The 14,296-nt window shown below is 53.1% G+C and overlaps 1 protein-coding gene across 1 annotated transcript in view; it reads right to left on the bottom strand.

The window, feature by feature from the left end:
* Positions 1-13,147, bottom strand: part of LOC114484936 (septin-9-like) — a 39,849-nt gene extending 26,702 nt beyond the window's left edge. Inside the window, exon 1 of the mRNA XM_028484530.2 lies at positions 12,974-13,147. Coding sequence (XP_028340331.2) covers positions 12,974-13,145 — 172 coding nt within the window. The 5' untranslated portion in view covers positions 13,146-13,147. The remainder of the gene's footprint in view (positions 1-12,973) is intronic.
* Between the last annotated feature and the right edge of the window lie 1,149 nt (positions 13,148-14,296).

The following is a 14,296-nucleotide window of genomic DNA, read 5'->3' on the forward strand; positions in this document are numbered from 1 at the left end:
CCAGCACCTGGACCCACCCGATAGTCCAATCTTCTGGCCACCTGTCCACCCTGTATTTGGGGGTTTGGTGGTCCACTGCTTCTAAGAAACAGCCTAATGCCATAACCCCCTGGGAAGATGCTGGGTCTCCGAGACAGAGCAGCATCCAGCCTGGGCCACAGCATTATTCTCCAGTGTTTTTATGAAAAGCACCTGGTGAGTGTAGACACACCCATGCGATTGTTCTCCCAGGGAGCTGGCTTGGAGTTCTACCAGATTCGCATAGGTTCAGCTTATTGTGCATTATTCACTTCCATTCACAGTGGAGCTAAACATACTTAAGCTTATCTCCTCAGGGAGCCCAGCCAGGGTGCATGCCTCACCCAAATGCTCCCCTATGGGAACCCAAAGGACAATGGCAGGAGGGAGCGGACCTCCGAGGCCAGAATGTTGGCACGACTGTGCTCCAGACCCCATCCAGTCCATCCCCCTGCCTGCCTCTGGCCCCCCTTCACTTAACCACTGAGGCCGCCGTTGCCGGGCCTAGACACGTCCAGGTAAGGAGATTCCCCCATGTTCCCTCAGGAAACCGACCCCGGCACTTGGCCACGCTCCCAGCCAGGAAGTTCACCCTTGTATCTAACCAACCGCTCTAATTGTACATCATTTATTTCCTCTTTTTTTCTGTCCTCAGAGGAGATGGGAAACAGCTGGGCACCACCCTTCAAGTAATAATTACCTCCTCCAAACTCGAAGACAATCCAGTTGCTCCTTGGCCTCTTTCTCAGCTTAAATCATGCGTCCCCGGCCCTTTAATCATCCTCCATCCTTTGATCACTTCTGATGACTGTGTACAAATTGGGGCTCCAGGACTTTAGGAAGGCCCGAGGCCTGTAGGATGGGGAGGGTGCCCTGACCCCCTGTCCCAGGCATGAGCCGTCAGGGCCGGGGTCTGGACGGACAATCCTGGGGGGGCTGGGCAGATAAGACAATCAGCGGCAGCACCAGAGGGAAGAAAATGAGCTTAAATGTGGCGAGAGGAAAAGAGCCGCAGTGCGTCCACGCTCTGTGACGGTGCGCTCTCCCAAGGCCACGGGGGACGGCAAGACCGTCTGTAGGGCTGGCCCAAGGGGAAGGTGCGATCAGGGGGACGTCAGAGGGGCCAGCTACCTCACAGGTCCACCACGAGACATGTAGCGGGGCGAATGGTGGGCCCCCCAAAACATATGTCCGTTCCGAACCTCAGAATGAGACCTGTCTTGGTATAAGGATCTTTGCAGACAAATGAAGCTAAGGATCTTGAGACAAGATCACCCTGGATTAGGGCTTCCCTGGTGGCGCAGTGGTTGAGAGTCCGCCTGCCGATGCGGGGGACACGGGTTCGTGCCCCGGTCCGGGAGGATCCCACATGCCGCGGAGCCGCTGGGCCCGTGAGCCGTGGCCGCTGAGCCTGCGCGTCCGGAGCCTGTGCTCCGCGACGGGAGAGGCCACGACAGTGAGAGGCCCGCGTACCGCCAAAAAAAAAAAAAAAAAAAAAAAAAAAAAGATCAAGATCACCCTGGATTAGAGTGAGCCCTGAACCCAATGACCAGTGTCCTTATAGAGACCAAAAAGGAGAAGACACAGAGGCGCAGAGAAAAGGGCCTCAAGAAGTCAGAGGCAGGGATGGGAGTGATGCAGCCACAAGTCAAGTAACACTTGGGACCCCAGAAGCTGGAAGCAGCAAGGAGAGACTCTTCCCCAGAGCCTTCGGAGACAGCTTGCCCTGCTGACACCTTGATTTCAGGCTTCTGGTCTCCAACTGTGAGAGAATAATTTTTTGTCGTGTTAAGCCCCCCAGTTTGTGGTTCTTTGTTACAGCGGCCCCAGGACACTCCTACAGACCTTAAATTCCCATCTGAATCATCCCTTTAGGCCAAAGCTGCCTCTCCCAAAGATGTCTCATAAGCCACAAAACCTGCAGTCAGCAGTGAACGCTGGCCAGCAGGTGGCAGTCCTGAGGAGGCTCGGGGGGCACTCAGACAGCAAGTTTTCATAAGCAAAGCTGGAGGCCCGGGCTGGGTGAGAAAGGTATAAATATGAAGCCTTTCTGGAGATGGAAGGAGCAGGCCTCAAGGGAAACCCCACAGCTCCAGCCCAGGTGGAGTGACCCTTACAAAGCATGGGAAGAACGGGAAGAGGAAATGGATGGGCGGAAACAGCCATTTGGCTCACCGGTCAGTATCCCTGACCCCATGCTCCAGGGGGGTGGTATGGGGAGCAGAGGGAGGATGGTGGCTCTTTGCCCAGCAAAACCGGGCCTTTGGACTGGACACCCCATGCAGTGGACCATCTGGCTCCTCTGGGGCAGGGGCCATATGGTCTCCGCTCTACGTGCACCTGGCGCCCAGCAGGGCCTCCCTGAGCCCCAGAGCCTCGGGTGCATCAGCTGCTGAGCCTTCCACAGCCCCCAAGCCCCTTCAGCCGACACCTCGGTAAATGGCACCACCATCTACCTAGCCGCTCAAGCCAAATATCAAGGCATCACCCTCGAGTTCTCCCTTTCCCTCTCCACCACATCCAAGCCATCAGGAAGTGTCTGCCTCAAACATATCCGTGGGTCAGTCTACTTCTGCCCTCAGGTTCCCCCTCTCCGGCCCGCCCCCGCTGCCAGAGGTATGTGCCTAAGGTTTAACAACCAGCAAAAACAACTCTACCTGATATGTAGCATTTGCCTATTTCTGTGGTGTAAGTATTCCCATCTTGGCCAATTTGGGGCTACCAATGAGACACCATTGAAACTGGGGCTGGATATCGTTTGTATGTGGAATCTAAAAAATGGTACAAATGAACTTATTTACAAAACAGAAACAGAATTACAGATGTAGAAAACAAACTTATGGTTACCGGGGGCAAAGGGCGGGGAGGGATAAATTGGGAGATTGGGATGGACATATACACATTACTATATATAAAATAGATAACTATTAAGGACCTACCGTATAGCACAGGGAACTCGTACTCAATACTCTGTAATGACCTGTATGGGAAAAGAATCTAAAAAAGAGTGGATATATGTATATGTATAACCAAATCACTTTGCTGTACACCTGAGACTAACACAATGTAAATCAACTATACTCCAATAAAAATTAATTAAAAAAAAAAAAAAAGAAACTGGGGCTGGGAAGAGATTGCAGTAGCTGCCGTTATACAGTGTTTCTACCATAGAGATACAGCAGAGGTGAAGAACTCAAGAACAAAGATGATCCATTCATCTGTCGTTGGACATTTAGGTTGTTTCCCTGTCCTGGCGATTGTAAACAGTGCTGCAATGAACATTGGGATACATGTGTCTTTTTTTTTTTTTTTTTTTTTTTTTGCGGTACGCGGGCCTCTCACTGTTGTGGCCTCTCCCGTTGCGGAACACAGGCTCCGGACGCGCAGGCTCAGCGGCCACGGCTCACGGGCCCAGCCGCTCCACGGCATGTGGGATCTTCCCGGACCGGGGCACGAACCCGCGTCCCCTGCATCGGCAGGCGGGCTCTCAACCACTGCGCCACCAGGGAAGCCCCATGTGTCCTTTTGAATTATGGTTTTCTCAGGGTATATGCCCAGTGGTGGGATTGCTGGGTTATATGGTAGTTCTATTTTTAGTTTTTTAAGGAACCTCCATACTATTCTCCATGGTGGCTGTATCAGCATTCCCACCAATGGTGCAGAAGGATTCCCTTGTCTCCACACCCTCTCTAGCATTTATTGTTTGTAGATTTTTTGATGATGGCCATTCTGACCAGTGTGAGGCGATACCTCATTGTAGTTTTGATTTGCATTTCTCTAATAATTAGTGATGTTAATTACTGAACATCTTTTCAAGTGCCTCTTGGCCCTCTGTATGTCTTCTTTGGTGAAATGTCTATTTAGGTTTTCTGCCTGTGTTTTTAATTGGGTTGTTTGTTTTTTTGATACTGAGCTCCATGAGCTGTTTGGATGTTTTGGAGATTAATCCTTTGTCCATTGCTTCACTTGCAAATATTTTCTCCCATTCTGAGGGTTGTCTTTTCCTCTTGTTTATGGTTTCCTTTGCTGTGCAAAAGCTTTTAAGTTTAATTAGGCCCCATTTGTTTATTTTTGTTTTTCTTTTCATTACTCTAGGAGGTGGGTGAAAAAAGATCTTGCTGTGGTTTATGTCAAAGAGCGTTTTTCCTATGTTTTCCTCTAAGGGCTTTATAGTGTCCGGTCTTACATTTAGGTCTTTAATCCACTTGGAGTTATGATGTGGTATGTATATACAATGGAATATTACTCAGCCATAAAAAGGAACAAAATTGGGTCATTTGTAGAGATGTGGATGGACCTCGAGTCTGTCATACAGAGTGAAGTAAGCCAGCAAGAGAAAAATAAATATCATATATTAACGCATATATGTGGAATCTAGAAAAATGATACAGATGAACCTATCTGTAGGGCAGGAATAGAGACACAGATGTAGAGAACAGACATGTGGACACAGAGGGGGAAGGGAAGGGTGGGACGAATTAGGAGATTAGGTTTGACATAAATACACTACCATGTGTAAAACAGATCGCTAGTGGGCACCTGCTGTATAGCACTGGGAACTCAGCTCGGTGCTCTGTGACCACCTAGATGGGTGGGATATGTGGGGAGGGGAGGGGGAAGGAGGTCCAAGAGGGAGGGGATATAGGTATACATATAGCTGATTCACTTCATTGTACAGCAGAACCTAACAGAACATTGTAAAGCAATTTTACTCCAATAAATAAATAAAAAATAAATTAACTCAAAAAGAAAAAAAGAACAAAGATGATGGTTAAATGTGGTAAGATACTTCGGAAGGGGTGAGCTTTGTGTATTTATTATCTTTGTTCTTAATATAATTACTTGTAAGTAATTTAATTCATACCATATACATCTACGATTTAATTTTATAATTTTTTCTGATAGAGCGATGCATTTTTATTGTGGTAAAATATATACAATATAAAATCTACCATTTCAACCACCTTTAAGTGTACAGTTCAGTGGCACTAAGTGCATTCACGCTGTTGTGCGACCGTCACCCCCATCCACTTCCAAAACTGTCTTCATCCTCCCAAACTGAAACTCTACTCTCATTAAACAGTAACTCCCCATTTCCCCCTCCTCCTCACCCCAGACCCTGGCGACCACCATGCTACTTGCTGTCTCTACAAATTTGACTGCACGAGGTACCTCATGTAAGGTGGAATCGTAATATTTGTCCTTGTGTCTGGCGTATTTCATTTAGTATAATGTCTTCAGGTTTGTTATTCCAGGTACACATGTTTTGGCGTGTGTCAGAAATTCCTTCTTTTTATAGGCTGAATAACACCCCATTGTACGTATATACCATATTTTGTTTATCCATTCATCCATCGATGGACACTTGGGATGCTTCCACCTTTTGGCTACTGTGAATAATGCTGCTACGAACGTGGGCGTACAAACATGTCTTTGAGTCTCTGCACTTAATTCTTTTGGGGGTATATACTCAGAGGTGGAATTGCTGGATTGTGTGATAATTCCATAAGATTTAATTTTAAATAATAATTTATATATAATTTATTTTTGATCGTATATTTTTCATACAACATACATTGTATGAAATGGAAATCACATACTTTATATACACTTAATATATAACTAAAATTTTAATAATGACTTTGCTTAACAACTGGCTCACAAAATGCCTCAAAATTCCACAACTGGCTGTTGCCCTGCCGGGGTCCCCTCTCCCCTGCATTCCGGCAAAACCTCCCAACTGACCTGCTCTTCCTGCCTTGCTCTCACTTCCCTTCGCCCTAGAACTCACGGCGAGGCTTTAAAAGTGAGATCAGACTCCGTCACCTCCCACAGCTTAAGAGTGGAGTGCAGACTCCTTACCGAGGTCGCCGAGGTCCCAGGTGCCTGGCCTCTACCCACCGCTGCAGCCTCACCTATTCACTCGGCGCCCCCGGCCTCCTCCCTCTCCTCCGGTCTGCCTCCTGCTGCCGGACACCTGAGCCTCATAGCTGTCCTCTCTGCCTGGACGGCCTCCCCCAGGTCTTGCCCCTAATGGCTCCCTGCCTGTCATTTCCATTTAAATATCAGAGCGACCACCCCAGGGCCCCCCAGGAGACCCCTTGAGCCCGTTGCTTCCTCGCCTCCAGGCCTGCAATGGAGACTGCCCCTGAGACCCTGTTAGATCCTGCGGAATGACAGGGTTCAGTTCCCTTTGCGGGATGGCAGGGTCACGGGGACTCCTGCCAGGGAACCGGCCCAAAGGGGCAGAGGGCCCTTTGAGGCTCCCCTGGACTCCCTGCACTCCTGCCAGCCTCACACAGACCAGCCCCGGCCCCAGCATTCAGGGTGACAGGCAGGGCGTTGCCTGCACTGGACCAGGCCTCCGGAACCCGTGTCCCTTTGTCACCCCGTGGAATCAGCAGCAAAACCACGCTTCAGACCACTGAGCCTCTCAGGCGGCCTGATTTTGAATCTTCCCGTGAAGCCCATCTGTGGGTAAGGCTGACATTTAACTGGCGTGTAGGCTACAAAACACCCTTACACCATCTGCCTGGCTGCTGAAATGCAACCAGGAGGTTTCACTTCAAAGGGGAATGCCGTTCTCTTAGCACGTGATCAGTCTGTTCCCCGAACTTCCCAGTTCTCACTCCAGCCTGCTTTGCTCGGAACACTTACAGCAAACTCTGACCACAGGGGCCTGGCCCTTATCTCGGAGGCTGGGGACTTTTTAAACAAAATCTTTCTCTTCTAAATCATGCTTTCGAGCCACGAAAGGAAGCTCCTGGCCTTCGGGCCCCAAGCAAACAGGCTTCCCCACCCCCCGGCGAGCCGGAGCCCTCGACTCCAGTTGACAGACGCTCAGGCCTGAACCAGCTGCAGTTCCCCTGCGTCCTATGACAGCATGACCAGGAGGGCAGCACTGCCCACCCCTCCTATCTTTCAGATTCGCTGCAAATTTTACTGCCATGATATTAAACCCTACAGGACCCTGGGAGCCAGGGCAGGGGAAAGCGGCTCCTAACACAGAAGGCAGAAGGACAGGGCGGAAATTAGGACCCTGCAAGGTGACCACTCACCAGCTGAACTCTGGCCGTGGCTTTGGAGACTCAATTGTTTATTCGTGCGGCCAATGGGCTTTTGATTGGCCAGTTCGGCTGTCTGGGGCTCTGGCTTGGTGAGTTATCACCCAGATACGATGGGGGAGGAGGAAGTCTCTTCTTTTGATGACTCATGTTTTATTCCTGATTATTCCCTCTTTACACGTCCCACAACCCTCCGTTCCCACTCCAAGTCCCCTAGACAGGGCTTTGGAATGGATTGAAGTCCCCAACTTCCTAGCAACCAGTAGAGGCTGGAGGTACAGAGATGGGGGTGGGGGACACTCAGCCTCCCACACCCCCCAGCTGATGGGAAATTCCCCCGGGCCCTTCCGATGGCTCTGCAGAGTCACACCAGGGGCCTCAGGGGAGTGGCCGGCCTGCTGCCGACCCAGCCTCAAAGCAGCGAGTGACCGTGCCAGCCTGCGGACTCGTCACCCCCAAGGCTGCCAGGAGACTTGGCCAGGCCACCTTCCCGGGGGGACAGGACATCCCCAGGTCCCCAGGGGCCATCACTGTCCTGGTCTCCTTGCCACTTTTCTCAGGCAGGCACCCTGCTCCGAGGGCTCGAGAGCTGAAAGCAGCTTGCCACTGCTGCAGCGTGGGGACGAGGCTGAGTCACCGGCCTGCCCTAGTTCCACGTCAGCGGGAACAACGGGATCGGAGCGGGATCTAAGCAGAGAAGAGGGGACAACAGGGCCTCTGTGGCCACGCTCAAAGCACCGCAGTGACCAAGGCGATGTTGTCCCCAGGGAGCTGCCAGCCGGCCTGGCCCCTTGGACTGCGGCCACATGCTCTTGACAACGCCCCAGCCCATTGCCAGGAGCGGTGGCCGGTCGGCGTGGAAAGGGTAGGGAAGCGGGCTCCCTCCCCGGCTCTTCTGCACCCTCTCAGAAGGGTCTTCAAGGCTTATCTGGCAACCACAAACCCTGCTGGAATCCCCTTCAACGTCTGCCCCCTAAATGCTCATCCACCTACCCTTGCAAACCTCCAGTGATGGGGAGCTCAGTACCTATCAATGCTGCTCCCTCTATCTTTAGCCAGTGTGGGCTATTTAAAAGAGATGGGGTGGGGGGCGGGAAGGAATGAATTAAAGTCTGCCTGACCACAGCTTTTGCCCATGGAAGAGATATCCACTTTACTTTTTTCCAGACTACAAAAGTGAAAAGGAGATGTAGGGGCGTGGACTATAGTTTTACTGCGAGATCTTTCTGGGGGCCTGGAATTAGGGGTGTCCGCCCTCTTCATAGCCAAAATGTGTGTGCGGGTTCCCTGGGGGCCGGATCTTTTTCCACCCCGTTCCCAGTCCACCGTGAATTCGAGAGGATGTTTTGTGCCCCTGGACGCGCCCGTTGGCCCACCGTGACCCCCACGGGAGAGGGTACCTGAGATGCAGGCTCCGGGTCCTGGCCGGCAGCCTTGGGAACAGACAGCTCCGCGTGGGAGGGAGGGAGGAAGAGTGGGGCGTGCTGGCGGGGCCCCCTCCCGACAATCTGGCATTGCTTTCCTGGATAATGAACTCTCCTACCCCAAGTGCTGCTACAGCCAGCCGGCAGCCAAACCAACCTCAATGGGCCGTTTGTCCCTCATGTGAAGTGACCTCGGGGACGTAACGGGTTTGCTATTAACTCACCCGCCTCCGCTCTTCCCCTCTCCCCCCCAGCATGAGTCACTCGCCTAGATGACTCGGCCCGGCAGGGCCCTTGCCAGGGGTTTGCCAGTTCTGGCCGGGCCGTGTGAGGGGAGACACGGAGGACAAAGGCTGTCCAGCCGGAGGCCGGTGGCCCGGGGTTCACACAGCTTCCCGGGGACTGTCTATACCCCGGGCCCCCGAAGCCAGGGGGTAGGTCCCTCTGTGTCTCCCTGGTGCCTGGGGGCCCTGGCAGCCATGCCCCTACCCATCTGGGGACAGACCGTCTTCCGGCAGACTCCTGCAGGCAGGGAGCTGAGAGGTTAACTCACATGGAAACTGGCCACAGAGATCAGGAACCGGAGCGCCGAGGATGCTGAGGGCCAGTTACCACCCTTCCCGCCCCCGAGAAGCAGGTTTGGGGGTTTGTTTGCTGGCTTTGCTTAATCTAAACACTCAGGTTCTCTCACCCACTCAGCCCTAGGCTCTGGGGAGGGAGGTTCCAAGCTGGCCTCCCTGCCCGGGGTCTGGGATCCCCGCAAGCTGAAGCCTCTCTAAGATGCAAATGTGACCGGCGACCCTCCGGAGACAGTGGGAGCCCAGCAGGCTGACAACCAGGCCTCCATCTCCTGCCACCCCTGCCTCCTCCCCCCGTGCTTCTCCTTGCCCTTTGCTCACGCCCAGTGGCCCCCGGTTCCTGGACAAGGCAGGCGCCATAGCTCTGCGACTGTCCTACTCTGTTCCCTCCGCCTGGCAGGCCCTTCCCGCCCTCCTCGACCTGGCTCATTCTCAATCCTTCTGCAGGTGCCTCCCTGGCACTTCTAGGGAGCTTCCCTGGAACCCCTGCGTGGGGGGACTCCCTTCTGGGCCCTACCATGGGTCTTCCCAGTGGCCGGGTCAGCCTCTAACCCAGACCATTCGCTGGAGGGGGAAGCCAGGCAGCGGGGATCAGGAGGTGGGCTTCCCGGAGCAGAGAATCAGCACCAGGGAGTGACACTGCAGGGCAGGAAGCGCGACGGGGAGCCCCCAGCCCAAGGAGGAAGGAAGCCACGAGCATCGCCCCTCCCACGCCCCAGCGGTCCTGCCAGCCAGATGGGCCACCTTCTCAGCACAGCTGTTCTTCAGCAGAGAGGAACTTCTCACCTTCGGGAACAGGGTGGGGACATTCCAGATGGGGCCTCGTCTGGTCACAGGGACCATGGAGTCTGGGTCTCCGTGGCTCCTTCCATCCACGTGGCCACAGACCTGGCTCTGCCCAAGTGAGCACACATCTGGAGCTGCACGGCCCAAAGGGCAGGGCAGGGCAGGGACTCTGCCTGGTTAGTAGCTGAAGCCGCCACACAAATGGACAACAGACCTGCTCACAGATCCAAGTGGAGACTTTGGTACCCGGGGCATCACTTCCAAGGAGGTGAACGAGGACATTCTAGGCCAGTGAATCACCAAATGTCTGCACATCTGGACAGGCCGTGGGCCCATCCCCCTACCACTGGAGAAAAGGAAACTGATGCAGCTTACATATGGTACATGTGGTCTTCTGGGCCAGCAGGGTGTGCAACCCAGCAGCTGAGAGGTTTGACCACTTGATTATGAATAATCTAGAACATTTATCCAGGAAAAAGTCCAGCATGGTCCAATTGGTGACCTAAAATCTCAGAACATATGTCCCCTTTCTGCAGAACCATGTCACTTTCCTAGCGCCGCCCTCTCATCTCATCTGCCACCGAAGCGTCAGTCGTCCACAGACAACACAGCAACAACCGTTGTTAATCCCACAGGTCTCCCAAATCTCCCCCGTTCGTCGCTACACCTTTAGTTCTCAGCAGGAACTGACGCTCAAAATGGTGACCCCAAGAAAAAGCAAGATCTTCCGAGGACGGTTCAGTAGGAGCCCTCTATAAAAACAGAAATCAGTACTCAACCTTCAGCAAGATTTTTGTTAAGAAAGGTTGAAAGACCAGGCTGAAACAGTGGCGTGCTCATAAATGTTTAACAACCTGCCCTGGTGGACAAGGGAAAGAGTGATTTATAACGTTTGCCAATTGCAGTGATGTCAATACTCCCACCATGGCTGAGTTCAGGCTACCAGCATGACCTCCCTGAACACAGAGTTGGCAAGAGATGTGCACACCACTAGCTGAAACTCTCAGATCACTACAGCTTATTCTTTCTTCTTGGGAGGGTGAGAAGTCTAGGAAGCCCTTTGCTAGGCAGAACAGCAACAGCAAATAGGGTTCAACCAGCAGGCCAACCCAATCAATGGCCCACCATCATGATGTGAGGGAGGTTTCTGAGGCTGCCTCAGTGCTCGGGGAGAAAGAATGCGATGATAATTGACTGATGATGTCTGCCCCAGCCTCAGGATGGGAGATTGGTGCGCGTATGTGCCATTTGCCATTCCTGACCTAAGACATTTCTCTTGCCTCTAAAGTTCAGTGCAAAGGTCACCTCCTTGGCGAACTCTTTCCCGGTCTCACCTTTTTCCTGAGTAATCCCTACCACAGAATTTACTACCACTCTGTACATACCAAGGGAGTTATTGGTGTGTGTGGCACAGACCTTAATTGCTCCCCCAGTATCTGACCTCCCTTTCTTCTATGGTAACAAAAGTTTCAGCTGGCACATGGCTGCCCAGCTAAAGAATACATTTCCCAGCCACCCCTGCTGCTAGGAGTGGTCATGTAATGAGGTTCTGGCCATCGGGAGCGGGGCTGAAAGTTTAACTTTTAAGGTACTCCTGCCCCTTCCTCTCCCCCTGGCTGGAGTGCAGATGTGATTGCAGGAGCTGAAGCAACCATCTTATTTCATGAGGTGGAGGCTGCATGTTGAGGATGGCAGAGCAGCAAAGGAGGAACAAACTGTGTCCCTGCTGCTCTGGGCCACCATGACTGCTTACACTTGGATTAGGAAGTGGAAGAGAAATGAACTTCTCTCCTGCTTAAGCCTCTGTCGTGTTAGTCTTTGTTATGCAGCCAGACGGCATCCTCACTGATACGGTATGTGCCCATCATCCCAACAATCTGGGCAGGAGAGGGCAGGGCAAGGCTCTTAGCATTATGCACTGAGCCCCTAGCAGAGTCTGATACGATAAGCGTAGTTAAAGCAAAATGAACTGTCTAGTTCACCCAAGGTTTGTTTTGTTTGCTTGTTTTGGTACTTGAAACTGGAACATAAAGATCTGAGGACGTACACTAACTAACATAAAGCAGAGAGGACACCCAATAAATATGTGCCCAGAGTAGGCTGGGACTGCCCCAGGGAGCTATATGTTGGGATAGATCTTGAAAGTCACCTATACACTCAGATGCGTGCTGGACAAAACAGAGCAGCAAAGGAACAAAGGAACCAGTCGCATCAGAAACAAAGCACGTGCCCAGAACATCAGGAGGTGCTGAGCCTGGGCTCTGGCCAGACGGTGGGTGCAGACCCAGGGCGGCCATTCCCCAGGCCATGAGATAGAGGGCAAGTTACTTCATCTCTCCCAGCTCCCAGTGACTATGTTAAGAACAACAATACCTAGATTGAAAGGATTAGTGATCATAAGTGGAAAAGTGTCTGACATAAAACAAGAGCTTGGTAAGTGTAGCTCTTATTATCTATAACATACAGTTTGACCCCCTTTGTTTTTTAGGGGTGTGAAAACTGGACCTAGAGAGGCAGAATGGTTTGCTGAGGGTCACACAGCTGTTACTGACAGAGGCAGGATTAGAACCCAGGGTCCCTACTCCTCCTGCAGTGCCCTTGCTGTGTAAGAAGTTATCCTGGATGAGTATAAGGACTAGGTAATCGGTGAGAAATTTTGAAAGTGAGACTGGAGCGGGAGAAAAAGATGGAGGGGGAATAAGAACAAGAGGAAAAACAGGAGGAGGACCTTTTCTGAAAGCCGGCCCTCTCCTACATTCATTAACTCCTTTAATTACATTATTAACTCCTATCATCCTCACGAACCCCCAGGAGGTAGGCTCCCCAGTTCCCCGTTTCTGCACGGAGAGGAGGTGCGGGGAGGATGGGGGCCTGCTGAGGCTGCCAGGTACCAGTAGAGCCTCTGGGACATGGGCTCCACCTGTCCGACTCCCGCATCCATCCGTGTGGACCTAAAAAGGCTCCAGGGCAGCAGGGGCCGTGGCTTTGAGCCCCTGCAGGGGGTCCTAAAGGCCGCGGAGAGCGGACTGGAGGCCAGGCCAGGTGCACAGTCCCCGCAATGTTCGGGAGAACCTGGGGGCGGGGGGTGAGGGGGGGTGCTCACAGTGTCTGTGCAGCAGAGGGATGACGGGGCCGAGAGGCAGCACGGCTTCCCCCAAACGATCCACAGCGGGCAGCCGGCACTCCAGTCCCCCAGGATGGGGGTCCTTGTTCATGGCAGCACCTCTAGGTCTGGGAACGACCTCCAACCCTGCAGCGAGGACCCCACCCTGCATCGCTGGAAGATTCAGATGCTGGTTTTCTTCTGAGGATGAAAACTCAGAACCTCGACATGGGAGGAAGCAGCCTGGAGTGCTTCTAAAGGCTCCAGGGATTTTGCATGGATGCCGTCACATCCCTCGTTGTGAAGGCCTTTCAGACGCGGCAGCCATCGTGCGTGGGACGCGGGGCTCCACCTACCAGGTAGAAGCAACACGGGGTGGGCACGTGACCCACGAGCCACCTGCAGGCTCTTTGCACACAGCTGTGTGACACAAATGAACAGGCACGGCAGCCAGGACACAAGGCCAGACCTCCCCCCGCCCCCCGGCTAGTGTTCCAGAACAGAATCTGGCAGCCACCCCCCCAACGGGGCTGGGAGGTCGGGGGATGGGGAGCATTTGCACAAGCTCTTCGTACACATGCGGCTGACAATCACCCCCACGTCCGTGCCCGGGAATCTGGGCCAGAGCCTGCAGGCATCAGGGTGCTGGTAATCCCCCGCTGCTCTCCTGACGCCACTCGGAGACGCTGTCCAAGGTGGAAAGGAGAGGGTCACTGTTTTCAAGATCACACACCCCAAAGGGAGATGCCGAACCGGAGGGTGGAGACAGGCGTTTGGGCCAAAGCCATCAGCTGTCAGTCACGCAGGTCAACGGGGGAGCACAAACCCATTCATTTAGCACTTTTATTGAGCAACTGCGAAGAGCCCAGCAGCCCAGAGCATCCGGGGAACCCAGCTCGTGAGAAACATCTCGATCCTTTCCTGGGCCTGATTGTAACAGGAAGAACTGGGCTTTTGGTGTCACACAGACCTAAAGAGGACTCCTGGATCGGCTAAACTATTAGCTGGTGGAGTCCGGGCAAGTTACTCAACGTCTCTGAGCCTCTGTTTCCTCGTAAAACAGTCCCCGTGCCTGCCGCAGCTGGTGTCAGAAATGTGATGTCTGCAGACACCCAGCACTGGCCTGGGTCACAGGACTAGATCCATTCCTTGTGGACAAGAGTGTGACAAGCCGGCGCCAGGCCTTGTGCTGTGCTCTCCTCCCTGTGGGAGATACTCCAGGGATGATCTACCCATGGCCGCCCTAAGGCACAGGGAAATCGCAGCAGGAGGCGGGCCAGGCCCCTCAGCTGCTTCTCCCAAAGCTTCCCCCAGAGGAGAAAT

The sequence above is a fragment of the Physeter macrocephalus genome, unplaced genomic scaffold (assembly GCF_002837175.3).
Source record: "Physeter macrocephalus isolate SW-GA unplaced genomic scaffold, ASM283717v5 random_182, whole genome shotgun sequence".
NCBI classification, from domain to species: domain Eukaryota; kingdom Metazoa; phylum Chordata; class Mammalia; order Artiodactyla; family Physeteridae; genus Physeter; species Physeter macrocephalus.